Source organism: Protopterus annectens, chromosome 17.part0, assembly GCF_019279795.1.
Source record: "Protopterus annectens isolate FY-2018-M chromosome 17.part0, PAN1.0, whole genome shotgun sequence".
Taxonomy (NCBI): domain Eukaryota; kingdom Metazoa; phylum Chordata; order Ceratodontiformes; family Protopteridae; genus Protopterus; species Protopterus annectens.
The window spans coordinates 579,228,873-579,247,060 of NC_056751.1; the positions used below are offsets into that span (position 1 = coordinate 579,228,873).

Consider the following 18,188-nt stretch of genomic DNA (forward strand, 5'->3'; position numbering starts at 1 on the left):
GAGTGCCTCTCGACACAGGGGATAGGACCTGGTTCCGCCCTGCTTGTTGATATACCACACTACGGACATATTGTCCGTCTGAATTGCAATAGTCCCCAAGGGAAGAGAGTCTTGGAGGTCTTGCAACGCTAAAAGCACTGCTCTCATCTCCAGGACATTTATGTGCAGGTAGCATTCGAAAGGTTGCCATGTGCCCTGGACTGTCCTGCCCTGAAAATGCCCCCCCACCCGATCAGGGAGGCATCCATTGTGACAGTGGCAACCGGAGGGGAAGGAACAAATGGTCTGCCCTGCAGGACTTGAGGGGAGACCATCCACCAAGACAGATGTTTCTTGCAAGAAAGTGTTATTATGATCTTGTGTGTCAAAGGAAGTTGTTGGAAGGACCACTGGGAGAAGAGCATCCACTGAAGGAGCCGCATGTGAAAGCGAGCAAGGGGAAGTAGCGTGATGGCTGCCGCCATAAGTCCTAACACTTTTAGAACAAATCTGGCCTGGATTCTTTTGCTCAGAAGGAGGATATGAACATGATTTCGAATATCTAAAACTCTTTGCTCTGTTAATTTTGCTGAGAGCTGTATGGTGTCCAAGGTGGCGCCTATGAAGGTAATAGACAGACAAAGAGACAAGGCAGACTTTTCGAAATTTATGGAGATACCTAGCCCTTTGCAAGTTTGAATGGTGTAATCTCTGGCAAGAAGAAGCTGATGCCTGGTGGTGGCAGTAAGGAGCCAGTCGTCTAAATATGGAAACACCTGGAATCCTTGACGTCTCAGGTGAGCCGTAACCACTGCCATGCATTTGGTGAACACTCGGGGGGGCTGTAGTGAGACCAAAGGGCAGGGCTCTGAACTGGTAGTGATTGGCCCCCAGCCGGAAGCGGAGAAACCTTCTGGAGCGCCTGTGCATCTTGATGTGATAGTACGCATCCTGAAGGTCCACTGAGCACATCCAATTGTCCTGACCCAGAAAGAGTAGAATGGACTGTAGCATGACCATCCGAAACTTTGTTCTTTTTACAGACGTTTAGTCTTGCAGAGATCCAATATTGGCCTCCACTCCCCTGTCTTTTTGGTACCAAAAAGAACTTGGAGTAGATTCCGTATCCTAGCTGGTCTGCTGGGACTGGCTGGATGGCTCTTTTTGTTAGCAGTTTTGAAACTTCTAGTACTGCTTGTTCCCTTAGACTGGGTGGAACGTCTGGGAGGGGCCCTTTTGGCCAAATTGGGGTGTGGATAAAGGGAATTTTGTAACCCTCGGATATAATCGACTGTACCCATTTGTCCTGTGTGAGAGAAAGCCAGGCTTCTGGATACAGCGATAACCTTCCCCCGACTGCCTCTGAAGGTGGACAGTCGGGCAGCTTCTCAGGGATGCTGGAAGGGTTTGTCAGAGAGAGACTCTCTGTTACCCTGATTCTGCGGACCTCCTCTGCCTCTAGGGCGGCGTCTGTTGTTGTCCCCCCCCCCTGCCTCTCGGGGGGAACTGACCTCTTGTGTCAGGCGTGACTCCCCGAGATTTGCAGAACCACATTTTTCCACCCTTTTGACCCTTAGGATAGGGTCTGGACGAGGTTGAAAAACGGACTCCTACGGCAGAGAGAGTCTAGCCATCTTGTTCGCATCTGGTCAATGTATCCTTCACTTGAGGTCCAAACAACGCCAAACCATCAAAGGGAGTTAGTGAAGGACGCCTTGAAGGGGTCTGCAAAGTTGCAAAGCCGCATCCAGGCATGATGCCTTCAGGCCACGCCTGTGCCTGCGGCTCTACTCGCTCCATCGGCTGCATAGGAAATAAGCCGCATGAAGGAGTTGACAATGGAATTTAGGGTTCCTAGCTGGGAGTTGATTTTGTCCTGAGACCCCGCAGCTGTTGGATGCTGCAAGGTATCACCCAGTTCTTTGAGAATGTCTCTTTGAAGGCGGGTGAAATGGCACAAGTAATTCAGTGACCGCACAGCAAAGGTCGCTGAAGAGAACATCCGCTTGCCGTACCTATCCATAGTCCTAGATTCCCTATTAGGAGGATGGATAGGCACTGAAGGATCGGCCAATTCCTTCTTAGTGGTTGCAGCCACCACCATGGCATCAACTGGGACAGCCTTAGTTAAAAACTGTTTATCTGACGGGGCTGTGATAAATTTGGAAGGTCTCCGTGGGGTGGGTTCCGTCGTATCAGGGGCCATCCACGCCTTCCGCACCACTACTTCCATGAGGGGGTCAAAAGGCGGAGACACCCAGGAGGTGGAAGGGCGAGAACCAAATGCCTCTAGGTAAACTGACTCAACCTCGGAAGGATTGAGGGTAGACCAGTTCCCCCTCTGCTTGAGGATTTCAAGGATGTCAGAAAAGGAGACATCCTCAGAGGGGGACCGTGGGGACCCTTCCGACTCATCCAAGTCGGTATCAGATGTAATGGACTCAGGGGAGTTGACATGCTTCCTCTTACATGTCCTCTTTCGAGGGGGTTCACCTGACGGATCAGGGGAAGCCTCGGAAGAGGATGATATTCCCAATGGGGAAACGTGAGGCGTTGGATCTCTACGGTTGGGAATGAGAAAGTGGGTAGAGACCACAGCAGGCACTACAGTGGGAGGAGCTGTTGGAGCTGACCGTGGAGCAGGCACAGGGGGCCAGTACGCTCCTCATGACCTCAAAGGCGCTCCTATCAGGGCAGGACAGAAGGTTCCCATTCCAAAGAAATAGGAACCCCAGTCGGCACCGAGAGGGACGGCTTCGAAGCCGATGTCACCAGCGCCGAAGCTCCGAGGGAGAACGGGGTCGGAAAAGGGTCCGATGCCACTCGCCCCCTCGGAGCCGACGAGGGAATCCAACTGCCCGGATCCCTCCATGGATGGGACCATGGAAGAGATCGGAGCAGACGACGGAGCCTAAGGGGGAGGTATCGTATCCGATGTCACAACAGTCACGGCTCCGAGGAGCTCCGGCTCCGAACTCAGTGGCAGAGTAGGAGGAGGAATCAAAGATGGTATGGGTAAAGCCACTGTCTGTTGAGATGGGCTGTGAAGCATTTGTCCAGTGCCTGAGACTTTAGGAGTCTGCTAACCACCCTCTCAAGGTCATGGTCAGAAAGCCTGGAAGACTGAGAGGAATGGCTCCGACGGCTCCGCTCCGAGAGCAAAGGTGATCTCGGAGCAGAGTGAATGGACTCCAGGAACGGAGACCTAGATCTCTTGCGGGTGGAAGATGGCACCAAGACTAGTGGTGCCGATGGAGCCAAAGATACATCGGCTCCGACCGGAGCCGACTTTGGAGACAGAGTCTTTGAGGCATCGGCTCCGGCCAGAGCCAATGCAGAAGACTGCAACATAGCAGTATCGGCTCCAGCCGGAGCCGATCGTGACGCAGTAGGTGAGTCACCAGCCGAAGGCTTGGAGCACGGAGCCGACGGTTTGGATGGCTTCGAGGTTTACCCGGCAAGGACTTAGCCGGGAAACCTTCGGGCTTTAATAAGCCCCTCAAAATGAACTTATTCCTGCGCTCCTGCAGGACTCTTGGACTGAACGCATGACAAACAGAACAAGAGTCCTGCAGGTGCAGGGGTAAAGGGCAATAAACGCAAGAAGTGTGACCGTCTGTCAGCAACATCTTCTGACAGCACGAGTCACACTTCTTGAAGCCTGAGACTTTAATGTCTTTAGACATTACTGTCACAGAAAAAGGAATTTCTTCCTTAAAAGTTAAACACACACTAGGTTAAAATAAAGGTTAATAACTAACACACACCTAACTGTCCCCAAAAAAAAGGGAACAGGAAAAAAAAAAAAAAAACGGAAAGGGCCTAAGGCCTAACCTTAACAAGGGAGGGATATAACTTTAGGGATTAGGGCTTGACAAAAAAAGGACCCAACGGAGTGGTATAAGGTACTAGACTAAATATTTATCAAACAAAGGGGAAAAATCCTAAGAAAGGAGAAGAAAAATTAAAAATTTTACACTGACCTGTGGAGCCGGTAAAAAAGCACCTTGCTAGCGAAAGCGGCAAACGAGATCTAGGTGGTTAGCGCCTAGCATCATGGGATATAGGGTTGCCTCAAGCCGGTAAAATTAGCTCTCAAGCTTTAGTATAGGCCGAGTCGGAGCAGAGGATCGGCTCCGAACCCATCCAGCAAGAATGAAGGCGAGATTGACAACTTAACATCATTACATTAGTAAAATCTAGCAATTAACTCTGTTCTCAAAACAACATAAATAATCTGCTGGTTCAGACGTCACAGCTCCGAGTTTGAGATCAAACAGTCATACAAGGCTTAACTTATCTTGTTTTCCAGCAGAGTGCACTGTTACATTTCTGACATTCAACATTTAACACAATTTTTTTTCCATTTAAGACAACGAGCCTGTGGCTTATATTAATATTTACAAATGACAGAATTAGCTACAAAATTCTATCTACCTAGGCTGGCAGCCTTCACAGGGCACATCTGAAAACAGCTTGGCAACCAGCAGATGAAAAAGTGTTCAGATTGACAATTGGGGATGGCATATGGACTGACGGCAAAGACGTTCTGAGGACGGTACATCACCTTTATACCATGCACGGGGAGTATACATGTGACGTACAATGTCCCTATTGCAACCTAAGGCTTTGGTATACTGTCCGGATGCCAGGCTGCCCTAGGCAAGGGATCCTTACTGTAAAGAATACTGCAACAGTGACACAGAAGGACATCTAATAATGCCAGATGTGTCACATCCATTTTAACAGGCAGCAACCAGCAGAGACAGTATTTCTGTAATGCTACTGCAACAATGGCCACATGGCAAAGTCAAGCATATGCAAAGCAAACTAAGGCCAGTGACATTTTTCAGTTGTATTCTTATACCACTTGAAAAAGGTTTCCATCCCTGCATATAGGCATTATTAGCACTCCACTTGGGTCTCAATCAATTGATCAGAGTATAAATAAATGAAAAAAGGGGTTCAACAGTCACCAAACACACTACAAATAAACTGAAGAAGTGGTGACTAGTATAGTGTGCAGTGCAAGTCTCCAAATCCAAGTAGGAATACAAACAGGGATAAAACAAAAGTTTTATTTACAAAATAAGATTAATTACTTTTGTCCTTACAAATCAAGGACTTCATCAGAATACACTAAAACAAGCCTAAAAGAGAGTTAAATACTATTTTCAAACCAAACATCACTTGCTTATTGGCCAATACCAAATAGTTTAATTAGTTGCGAGTTGAACCTCACTAACACCTCTTCTTAAATAACTACTACTATTAGGCTGTTTGCTAACATGACTGTGGTTTAAACTGTTCAAGGTCTTAAACTTTTTCTGGACATCCCAATTAGTTAAAAAAGATTCAAAAGAAAAATAACATGTAAAGACAAAAACACAGCAAGTCAAAAGAAACCACAAGGTGTTAAGCAGTCTGTTAAAGAAAAAAACATTTTGCACCCATTTTATTACCTAGCTGTAAGTAATTTCAGTACAGGCTTAATACTAATATGGTCATTCAAACCGGTGTGGGTGGGGTTTAAAGGCATTGAGTCAAAATTGCCACAAGAGTTCTTTATATTCCAACCAGCTTTCCCAGTCCCCTCCCCTAGGATTAATGTCAATTAGTTCTAAAATTCCAAATTTAAATTCAGTGCGTGTCATATCCAGTAAGGTATGATTAAAAGGGCGTTTACTCGATGCTGTAACAATGATCATAAATGTGTTTTTTTTTTAACAGTCTTTCATTTTTTTCCTACATAGAATTTATTACATTTTGTGCATACAACTATGGAAACTAGTCTCTTACTCTCTCAACTTCCTCTTTTGAAGTGCACCTTAGTTTGTAAGGTGCTCTCAAGAGTTAGGTACCCAGCCTCTAAGATATACGTACACTGATCACATGCCCCATATTTTTTGGTTCCATATCTAACCCTAAGTTGGGCTGTAAACCCCTCTCGTACAGGCTTTTCAAGTTCCGACTCATTTTAAAAATAAATTTTAGACTGGATCCTACAATCCTCCTAAACTCAGAGGAATATGTAAACATATTCCAATTTTTGCTACTAATCTCCTTAACTCTATCAGATGCATAATTAAATTCAACCACAACGGCTCTTTCAAAGTCCTTGTTACTGCTTTTTTCTTTGTTGAACAGGCTGTCACCATCAATCCCCTAACGTAGCAAGGGTAGGTTCTTCCTACCCCATTTGCTTAGTATGTTCCCTGAGGTATCCTGTAATAACTATCATCGATATCCTCTAGCAAAGAACACATGTGCGACCTTTTCTACCTTGGATGCGAGATCATCTTTATTAGAAGTCATCCTGGCAACCCTTCGACACTGGTCCTTTACTAAACTCCTTTTTGTGAAAAAGAGTGGGCAGTACCAAATGGAAGGTACCAGTTTCGAAAAGTGGGTTTACAATAGATTTTTGATTTAAAACCTTTCTCTGTCAACTCAGTGGTAGTGTCTAAGTAGTGGATAGCTTTTCTATCAAAATGGTAAGTGAATTTCAGAAAAGAAGTGCTCTTGTTTAAATGTTCTATAAATCTTGGGATGTTGTCTTCTGGACCATCCCAAAGGATGAAGATATCATCCAAAAGTCTTAAGTAAAGGTTAAGATGATTGTGAAATTCTGAACCAAAGACAGCTTCATTCTCCCAAGCTAACAAAACCAGGTTGGCATAATTGGGGACACAAGCGGCACCCAACCCTACCCCCTTAACTTGTCTAAAGGTTTCCCCTTCGAAGTACAAAAAGTTATTCTCTAACACTATGGAAGTCAGAGTGCATCACGCAATTTACACCTATCATTATACAGTCTCCTCATCATGTAATCTCAATGTGGGAAGGTACAGTTGGTAGTAATGCTGTAATTAGCTTTATCTAGGGTCAGTTCCAAATTAGTATCATGAGGATTTAGTGTGAAGTAATGGCAAAAAAAGAATGATGCTTCCAGATCACTCTAAGATGGCTGGAGCAAATGACAGGTGCAGTTCCCTTGTATGAAGGGAGATCCATATCAATTAACAATGGAGATGGTAGTACTGCAGATTGTTTTTTCATGTCCCCCCATATTCCTTAGCAGATGAGCAAGACTGATTGAGAAGAACCAATGAGAATTTCTAGTTACATCACCCCAGAAGAACAATCTAGTGGGATAGACAAATGGACAACAGACTAGAAAAGACAGCAAGGGAGGAGGAGGAAGTGCTACCCAGTGAGATACACAAGATAAATGGATAACCTTTTTCGATTTAAAGTCACAATGGTGTTATGCTCTATGAGTTGAAGGACTGTGTTCTCAACAATGGCTTTTTTCATTGTAGCTCACTGAGTAACTATTACAACATTGACTGAACTAAAGTTATTCCCACATAAGCCAAACTTTAAGTATTTAATGCCAAATTTATTTTGCAATATCTGTACTAAAGCCATCTTAAACAAAAATATAATTTTAATCCCTCCCCTCAACAAACAGTATCTATTTTTGGGAAGCATGTGAGAATGATACCCAAAAACTACAGTATAAATCTCCACAAAAGTGGTATTTTAACTTAACACACTATGAAAAATGCATTTAGTGAGCTGAGAACAAAGAAAAGTCTGTGAATAATGAACCTGGATAAACGGGAAGTAGTAGTTTTAATGGGCACTTTGCAATACACAGCAACATTTTGCAACTATAGAGTAACAAATTTTTTGAACAATTCACTTTAAATGACATTCATTGGGGGCTCACAAGAATATTGATCTTATACAATTACAAATGCTGCACAATAAAAGTGCCACCTGAATTTTATAAATGTTTGTTAATCATATAAGTATTCAAAGTTTGCACAGCATAACCAAAAATTAACCAAAATATTGAACAAAACACCAATAAGACTTATTACTGTGACCAGGGGTTCTACAAAATATTTCTTGGCATGTTTTATAAAAGTAAAAAAAATGTCTTTTTTCAAGATGATTTTATTAGTACAGTTTTTAAAAAATCTGTACACGATAATTTCTCACATAGCATGTCTAAACATGGTTAGAGAATATTTATTAGTAAACAGGGCTTTAAGTGCGGTCGCTACTCACAATTTATGGTATGTGTTAAAGTGAATCTTGTTGAATAATGGCATTGTTATGAGTTCTGCAAAAGGAATAGTTTATGCAAATACAGGAATCAGCAAATGGGAAAGGAAGTGTGTGTTTATCTTCTTAGATCTGAATTTACATAAAAACTAATCAGATGTATTGATCATTTGTACAGCATCACTGCCTTTCTTAAAATTTAGAGCCAATCGGTTGCTCACTGTTACTGAGTTATTAAATAATGTACTTTTTAAAGATACTGTGAATCAAATCTTTATCTAGTTTTTGCTTTAGGCCCACAAATGTGCGATCAAGTTATTAAAACTAATATCAAAAATCAGGAAGCTAAAGTGACAAAAAGTATATTCATGTCATTACTACAGGCATAAAATGTGTTGCAGTTCTGAAGAAAAAGATGTTAGCAACTGTCTATAGTCCTGGCAGATATATAAGAATGGAAGACCAGAAGTAAATCTTAAAAGTATCTTGTAACTGCAACATCCTAAGCATCATGTGGCAATTTGTAAATAGTGGGCGTTACCAACCAATTCTTACAAAAAGGCTAATATAAAATTGTAAACAGAGAATAATAACGTTGGTTTGTGACATCACTTCAAATAAGGTGAAGAGCACATAACCATGTGGGTTTTGCAAGCAATGTCCATATACTAATGTAGGTGTCAATGTTATGTTGACCTGTGCAAGTTCAAATAAGAACTACAATCCCAGCTTCAGTGGTGCAGTTTAACTCTGTAGGAAAACCTGTGATGTTTTTATGTGGGGAAAATGGCCCATAGGCTAGCCCTGAGAATTTAAGAACATTATAACATTAAAGAAAAAATGACCACAAATGTCTTGTATCAATTTTCTAACAACTGCAATTTTAGAAATTACAAGTTATTTACAATATTTGTCAGGACATGAGAAATAGAGGTTATGAGTCCTCACTGGAAATAAAAGAATTAAGAGTTTCAGTGCCACTACCTTCACAGGTATCTATTTTATTATGAATACATCCTACACTGCAATGCCAAGAGGGAGAGAGAGCTCTGACAACATCCCAGCTGATTGGAGTTTGATGAGAGACCACAGCACTGGAGGATAGTGGGGGGGTGCAGCCAGCCATGTCTCTCTTTGGGGGGGGGGGGTGCTAGGGGCATGGCTGACTTGTCAGCCACTGTGATGATAATGGGACCAGAGTGATGAAACAGTAAGTGGCTGGGTATCAGATGTGGTATAACTAAGCAGTCTGGAGGTTAGCCCTCAAACTGCACTGGTTACAGTTTTATCACATAATTAGTACTCTGTCTCTTCACTGTTACATAATATAGGACTTTTTAAATGATGTCCATACCTGAATTATTTTTGATCAATTTGTGTGCATCTCAGTTACATACAGAATAAGTTTACTTTCTACAGCTGCATTGTCTTTGCTCTTAAACTTGCTTAAAATATTTACAGTTTTCAGTACATAACTTCACATTCATTTTTATCTTGGTGTTTTACAATCCCTCATTTTAACAAATTTCAACAACATGTCATTTTGAGAAGTTTTAAAATAGCACAGCTTCCTGAAAATGCTTGAGTGTGGCAACAGTATAACTATGTTACTGTACAATGATTAGTGCTTCAGTCACAAGATACAAAGAAGCTTTTATTTAAATACTCATTGTAAATGCTCACTGCACAGCTCTGTTTTGTTATAAAGAAGTCTTGTACTGTTAAAGAAGAAAGATACTAAAATCACTGAAACTGTAGTTGTGTTTGCTGGGGGTGGTGGTGGTGCTGGTCTTGTTTAACACATTAAGGATAAAGAAAGGGAAGGGTGCATCTGGTGTGTTGTAAATACAGTGCTGGGGGGGGGCAGAGGAGGGTTCGGTACAGGAATGAAGTAGGTCAGACCCACATGCAGTGCAGAATAGTCAGTTCTCATGCATGCAGGACTTCAGAAAGCAACTGGAAGTAACTTGCATTAGCTTCTTCTTTCGGCTTTTCCCGGATAGGGGTCGCCACAGCGGATCACCTGTCCACTCATGATTGGCAGTGGAGTTTTATGGTATCAAGTCGCCAGCCCGGCGCCCAACCTTCCACAGAAGGCACACACACACACACACTCACACCTAGGGCCAATTTAGAGTGCCCAATCCATCTACAGCATGTCTTTGGGATGTGGGAGGAAACCGGAGCACCCAGAGGAAACCCATGCGACCACAGGGAGGACATGCAGACTCCGCACAGAAGGCACCCCAGATGAGGATCGAACCGGAGAACCTCTTGCTGTGAGGCGGCAACGCTAACCGCTGCACCATCGCAGCCGCCCAAGTAACTTGCATTAGCTGTAGGAACAAAAAAAGCTACCATCTTTAAATCTGCAAAATAAAGTAGGGGACAAGGATTGTAAGCTATATGGAGCTATTCCAATGGAAGATTTGTTTTCAAAAGTGATGAGACAAGGAGCCAGCTGCACCAGCAAGACAGATACAGTTTATCAGGGAGCTTGTGGCAACTCCAAGTACAATTACGATGCAAACGTATCTTCTACTAACACAGTTGGATTATAACTAAAAAGGATTGTATGTTTTAAATTCAGAAAAAAGACAGCTGACTAAGATTATTCCGAGGGAAAGAATACATGATCAGTAACTTACGAGGCAAACTACCTACAGCAGAGTATTATCTGACCACAGAGCAGATTTACTTTCCACAACCTTCTAAAATTCATGAAGCCAGCAAGGACACACTCAAGCAGTGCTGTAATTCCTTTGTTTGAAGTTCTTTAACATTTAGGTCAGTGGCATACAGAGAAGAGATGGCAGAGGTATCTTTAACTGTAAACTATGAATTAGCACAAAATGCCTGCAATAGTGCCCATGTAGTGCACATATTTTACTCAAGAGTATCCCAGGATATTCTTTTGCACAACTCATTTCATATGGAACCTTCCTCAAAGCACACTTATTAGACTGTGAAGATCAGAGGAGGAGGACAAAGCCATCACAACACAGGTAAGGTCAACTTATACTGTAATAGCTGAAGACAGCACACCTTCAAATCTGGACCAGAATCCATGCTTAGAAATACTATCCCACAAACCCACTTTTATAACAGCATCCAGTAAATACTGAAATGTTGGCACTCGTAAAGCACAGTGGTGATACTCAGAAGCAAAAACAGAACACGAACGCATGAGAAGAGCGAAAATGGAACAGCCTCTTCTTTAAACTTTTTTTTAAGGGGACTTGCCCCTACACCCTCCAAACTTACAAATTCCAACTACAAGACTGCCATAACTCCCAAAAAAAGGGAATATTACGAGACATGGCCATCTCAGACTTGACATATGGAAGTCCAGTTTTTCAGTCATTCAGTTCCTACACTTCAGGACACACTGGAACAGGTCCCAGCATTTCCACCCAATGAACACCACGAAATGAAAACAAACATCATTACGTGCAGTTATTTTATGCCATTCAGAATGTGGGACAAGCTTAAAATGATGAAGCTAGATAATTAAACAGGTCGTTCGCAACTGCAATAGAGACACTATCACTGCTGAAAGGCAGCACCAATATATAGCAAAAATGTATTGGGAATGGGTACAAAAAAATGACAACATGAAATCAGCTACATAGGCAAAATGACTGACAATCATTTAAACACACATGGCCACTGCAAGAATTAAGCAGAACAGTACACTCACTGTGAAAAAAATCAGGTATACATGCTCTAGAAGAAAAGGATTAAAAACAATAAAGTATGGAGATACAGAGTGATATATTGACCACTGTACTTGTGACTGAAATAATTCTGAATCCAAGAATACTGAGACCAGAAGATTGTAAGCTGAGGCTATAGAGGACCACAGGAGCAAACAATGTCAAACGTCAAACCTCCTGACCTGCATGGATACAGAAACAAGTGTTAACATGAGTCCAGAAGGGGGACAAGTCTGGCGGATCACTCCTGCAGTCTTTGACATTCTTGACTTATGATCTTCTGGTTTCTTTTTTCCCAGAATCTAAATTGTTTCAATCACAAATGTGAAAGAAATCCATGATAAGCATCACAACAACATAAAGGGACAGTATACAGCACAATGTTGTCATTCAAACTAAAGATGGTGTGGGAGAGGAAACAGCTGGCAGGGACAGAGTTAAGATACTGGCACAGTGGGAGTCCAGATACTCTACAAGTTTCTTTCCCACTATTGTCCTTTTCACATTTGGATTATATTTAACTTGTTTAGTAGCATTCAACTAGAGCAGCAGGTAGCATGAAACATTCAGTTCCTACATGTGTACAAACTTGGGAGCCCTAAAATAGTTAGTAATTTTACCTGGGAACAAATCGTTACTATCTCAATAGAAAACTATGTCCTTAAAGTAAAACAGAAACAAGTAAGTGGACTTGTAGCTAGTACAGGGACAAATGAGGTGCAAATGTGCATTTGTGTAGCACTTCCAGGCTGCAACTAAATACAACCAAATGTTCAAAACACTGAAAAAATAGTTGATTATGGGTATGTTGGAAGGAAAGAATAAATACTCCATGTTTTGCAAGGCAGTGTACCATCTAGAAACAAGCATCCACACTGCTAACACATTTATACTCAGAGTAACTGCCAAAAAAGAAAGAACCTACATGGACGTCTTTTACAGATGCTTGTTTTTGTGGTGGTGTTGTTCTTTCGGCTTTTCCCGGTTAGGGGTCACCACAGCGGAACTCCGGTCCGCTAATGATTGGCAGTAGATTTTTTACAGTGCCGAGGTGCCAGCTCGACACCCAACCTTCAACGAAGGCACGCCCATTCACGCATGTCTTTCGACTGCGGGAGTACATGCAGACTCCACACAGAAGGCGCTCCAGCAGAGAATCGAATGGGAGAACCTCTTGCTGTGAGGCGACACTGCTACCGCTGCACCAGGTGGCCTAGTCCCAAGAAAATATGACAAGCAATCAAGTGTAATGTTATGCATTAATACTCATAATTTTTCCGGCTAAAATATTAATTATAAAAAAGCTGCATTCTTAGGTCACAACAGTTTTATCTGCCATAACGTCAAAATGTTTCCTTTAGTAACTACTGTTTATTTCTTTTCCAGATACTCATTACTCCTTTAAAATGAACCAGGGGATGGATTCCTGATCCTGGCAGACTTACCAGCATCACTGCTGCCAGGATAACCATACTTCAGTGGTATCTCTTCTGTGTTCACATCATCTGGTGGGGCTTCATCATCCCACAGAATAAATGAAATCACTTCTTCTTTTGGGACAAAATTGCCTAAATAATGAAACAAAAACATGAAGTTTATTCATTTATAATCAAAAGCAATTAAAAATAATTGATCACAGGTGATGGAGGTACATTGAACTTTTAACTCACTAAGATCTACTCGACTAACGTTATAAAACAGAACATGCAAAGTGTTGCCTTCTGATTACTGGAGACAAGCTGGGCCTTTGCTTTAATCAGAGCAGACAAATGGTAATGCTGAACATCCTTGCTCAGCTCTCTCCCAACTACTTACTATCAGATAACCAAATGCCCATCTTACGGATTTTGTTAGGGGCTGCATTTCCAACAGACCAAGTCAGTGATGTCTGGTACAGTACAACTATAATGCTTCTAATCACAGAAGCAGATGGATTTCATTTCTTACTGAGGACTGTCCACATCACATACTACAAAATTTTCAGCATGTACTCATTTATCCAAGAGGAGGCCCTCTGTAGATGGTCACTGTTACGACTCCCTCTGCTGCTGCTATCTTACCATGTGCAATGCTACCATACATAGGGCTAGGAAAGTAAGCTTATCAACTACACCATTGAGTTTCACCCCATTCACTGAGTAAATGCAATACTCATGAAAAGAAAGAAAAAAGTACAATGCAGCAAAATTATAATAACGCATAGATTTCCCTAAGCAGATTCAACCTCAGACATTGGCTGGACAGGGCATTCAAACACCTGCGGACAGTGGTAGGGAAATATGTACCCATGTCAAAAGACATATGTCACTGCAGAGCTACTGAAGTGACTCATTCAAATAGATGACAAGTAAGCCTATCAGTCAGAATATTTAAGCTTCAAGAAGAAGGGTTCTTTAAAGATGGAAAAACCTGTATAAATACCCTTTACTAAACAGCTTAATCATTTGCTAATGACAACAGTGCTGCCTTACCTCAAAGTTACAAGGAGCAGAGAAACCTGAAACATGAAAACACTATGAAGTAACTGAGATTCAAATCAAACAGCCTAATGCCGGTCAGGACCACCTTCAAGCTAAATGACTGCAGTAACACAGGACACCTACACACTAATATGAAGAAAGTCTTCAACTCAGCAGGATATAGCTAACAAATGAAAGGCATTGTGGCAGATTTTATCACCTCTGAAATCCCCACTGGAACACATGGCAGGAACAAGGGAACAAAAAGAGAAGGCAGGTTCTGAGTGGGAGACTGCTTCGCATAACAGGTAAACACCTTTAGCTTGAACTAGGATACTGCCCTGTACTGAGGAGGACCTGAGGAACTGAGATCAAGCCCTTCTCAGCTACCACAGGGCAATAAGAACAAGTACTGGTCTTCTCTGAATTTTGAGATAAGGAATAGAATAAAAGACATGAAAGAAAGGAACAAAAATCTTGCCACTGTAGAGATAATGTTTATGTCACTGAATGTCTTGCAACTTACTGAACAAGTACAACAGAGAAGAACCACATTCTACTCTCCGGGGAACAGGTTAATGAATGCCCCACTACTTTAAGATCCCAATCATATAGGACTTCCAAATCCTTAGCTCAAGTTGAGGACTTGTACTAGAACTTAAGGAGTCTGCAATTTCATTTACTTCCCATGGAATCTCAACAGCAGTTGAGATGATGCCTCAGTTTATGGCCCACGGCCACACCAGCATTATTCTCTTAGTAGGTACAGGAGAAACAATGAGAGCCCTTTGTACTGAAAATTATGTAAACCAACAGCAAACCAAAGGGACTTTTTAGATAGACCCAGACACTAATGTGAAAAACAGTGTCTATCAATGTTCAGTGGCACCATCCAGGCTCCCTGAAACAGCAGGGGCTTGACCTCCTTCAGAGTCAGTTTGCAAGTTGATGGTCTTATGTGCTTGCTGAATTTGTTGCTCATATCTAGAATAAATGCGAAGTCTCATACACCCCTAAGAATAAGGAAAAGGTGAGAATCAAACCCTTTGCCTTTCTGTAAAGGATCAACAGGCTCTACTATGCTCTACTATGCTCACTTTTTCTCTTTTGTAGTAAAGTGTAGGTCTGTCTCAATAGGTTCACATAGACTGCCTAAGAGTGTGAGCTATTTTGTCCTTGAGAAAGTCAAAACTTCACTGTTGCACACCAGAGATTCCACAAACCAGTGTGACCTCAGAACCAGCCTCCTACGTGTAGTCAGTATGTGTCAGACAAGTCATCCGCTTTGAAGACTTTGCCAACATACACAGTGGAAGTGGAGCCAATACTGCCAAATACTTGAACTTACTAAACTATTGATCTGTGATTATCTTAAGAAGTCTAGTCTTATATTCATGTGGCAACTTTTGGCCCTTACAATTTGCATATGGATAACTCAGAGGTTGGCGAAGAAGGATATGTTAGAACATTTACTTCCTGCTCCTATCCAGGAGAGGGATGTTTATTCTACACAGGGCCCTTTGTTCCCTAGGGAACCAATGAGGCCTAAAAGAAAAAGTGGTTGGGAAGGTACTACAGAGACCTGTCAATGTAATTGACAAGCAAGGTTCACAGGTAATCTGCCTGTTTGGGCTGTATTAAACCTAGCAAATTTCCCTCAACCATGAGAATCAAACCTTGAAGCTTGTGTCTGTGAATTAGACAATTCAACCATTATGTCAACCCCCAACCAGCTTAACCAAATGGGTAGTGTTGGTCCTGGCTCAAGATCTGGTGGCTAATGAAACACTTTTGACTAACATTATTTCTGATACTGAACACATTGTTTCCAAGATAAATGTAAAGGTTAACATCCATAAAGTAAGAGTAGCTGCAAAGAATACTGGCAAATGGGTCAGGCACAACCTCACTACCTTATACAAGAAGTCAAACACTTGCCCCTTGCATCATGAGGCGACTACTTTTAAATGATCTAAGATGGATGAATAGGTAGATATTAAAACAAAAAAAAAGAATCAGAAAAAATAAGGCCCTTGAGTGGAGGGACAAAAAGCGAGCAGGAGATATTCAGTACCAGTTACTTAGGAATACAGCCTCCCCCAACTGCTTCTTATGGGAAATATGAAAAACAAATAAATATTGTTATTCTTGTATCTTGGGCTTGAAACTGCTACATCAGCAAAACAGACATGACAGTAGTTAGGCCCTTCAGAGAGGGGAAAAATATATAAAAAAAAGCCAGGGAAACAAGTGTTCATCAAGAGGTGGGAAAGCGATTACAACTTCTAACCATAGCCCTTGTGTGTGTGGCTTCATGTCCACAGACTAATTCCAGAGTGTTTCCCTTTGGGTTACAAGCTATCCATTTTATTTTTATTCCTTTTAACAAGCAACATTTGGAAAAGATGATATTTGTTAATGTTTTTCTGTCTTTAAATATTGGCACCATGATTTGCGAACACAAAACTTTATAAAGAGTGAATTCAAGTACAAATCTGTCTAAAAATGTACATGGGCATACAAATATTTCACTGTTAAATATTTTACTCACTGTTTTTTAACACTTGAAATTCAAACACTGCTTTTGGTTTTCAGTCAGGTATGGAGCAGATGTCATCCAGGTAAGATTTTTTTCCAAAGAAACACAAAAAAATGCAAATTATGTTTACTGCTGTGAAAACTGCTGCCACTTAGTTTGAAAATAAATTTTGTTTTATATTGCTGTTTTTATTGTCGATCCGCGGTGGTGGTGCTGCGGTAGCCTCACAGTAAGACGCTGTCCGGTTCGATTCTCAGCTAGAGCGTCTTCTGCGTGGAGACATGCATGAATGGGCATACCTTCATTGAAGGTTGTGCATCAGGGCTGGTAACTCGGCACATAAAAATCAACTACCAATCATTAGCGGACCGGAGTTCCGCTGTGGCGACCCCTAACCGGGAAAAGCCGAAAGACACAACATTGCTGTTTTTATTGTCAGTCATAATGGTGACAAAAAATTGAGAACTACATGGTGGAAACCTAAAGAAGTGTCATGGATGCAGGAATTTCAGGAAATTATGAACCTGATACGAGAGGACAAAGACAGGCATTGTAAGGAGGGACCCAGATGATCCCACTTATGTAGACGGATGCCCTGACTGCATCCTTAGGATCAAGTTTTAAGCCACAGCTATTTTATGATAGCATTTAAGAATTTCAGGGGCAGAGACCTTTGATTTGTAATGGACTTCTTTTTCCTCCTGGGTTTCTCTTTCCCTTTTATCCTTTCAGTGAAAGTAATCAATTGATCATACCATAAATTGTTTTTTTTTTTTTTGGATAATGTTATGCCTTAACTTATTTTTTTGTTTTTATTTGGCCAAAAATGCATTGAAATTATTCTTTCAATAAAGTTGTTTCCCCATATAAAAAAGACTTGTGATCCACAGTCCTCATCTGCATGGATGCACACAATTCTGCCCCCCCCCCCACATGCGCTCACACACTGAGCTACAAAGTACCTTATTTCATCATCATTCTTTTTTTAATAGTAAACTAGAAGAAAAGCGAACCTTTGTTTAGGGCTTTTTACCTTGATTTAAGGGGACACTATCTCTGCATTCTAAGGATACCACTGTGACTGCAAATACATACATATGCACATAAAGTTTACTGCAACAAATAAAATGCATTACAATACTCATTTAAGCAGCAACAATGACCCTATTTATCTTTTTTTTTTAAACAAAATTAAAAAAAAAAGTCCCCTCCTTCAAATTCAAAAACTGCCTTTGTTTTTTTTGTTTTTTTTACTTAGGAGTCAAGAAGGTGGATTACGTTAAAAAAACAGTTTTTTTTTTACTTCATAGAAAATAAATAACCTATTTCAAAAGTTCATACTAGCCTGTCTGCAATCTATTACAAGCCAATCAACATTCAGAGGTCAGAATCAAACACTGTACCTTGTATCTGTGAGGG

The 18,188-nt window shown here is 41.5% G+C and overlaps 1 protein-coding gene across 1 annotated transcript in view; it reads right to left on the reverse strand.

Moving 5' to 3' along the window:
* The window catches only part of LOC122791464 (zinc finger protein 708-like), a 64,139-nt gene that overhangs the window by 32,427 nt on the left and 13,524 nt on the right, over positions 1–18,188 (reverse strand). Inside the window, exon 2 of the mRNA XM_044059209.1 lies at positions 13,217–13,339. Within this exon, the coding sequence (XP_043915144.1) occupies positions 13,217–13,339 (123 nt within the window). The remainder of the gene's footprint in view (positions 1–13,216; positions 13,340–18,188) is intronic.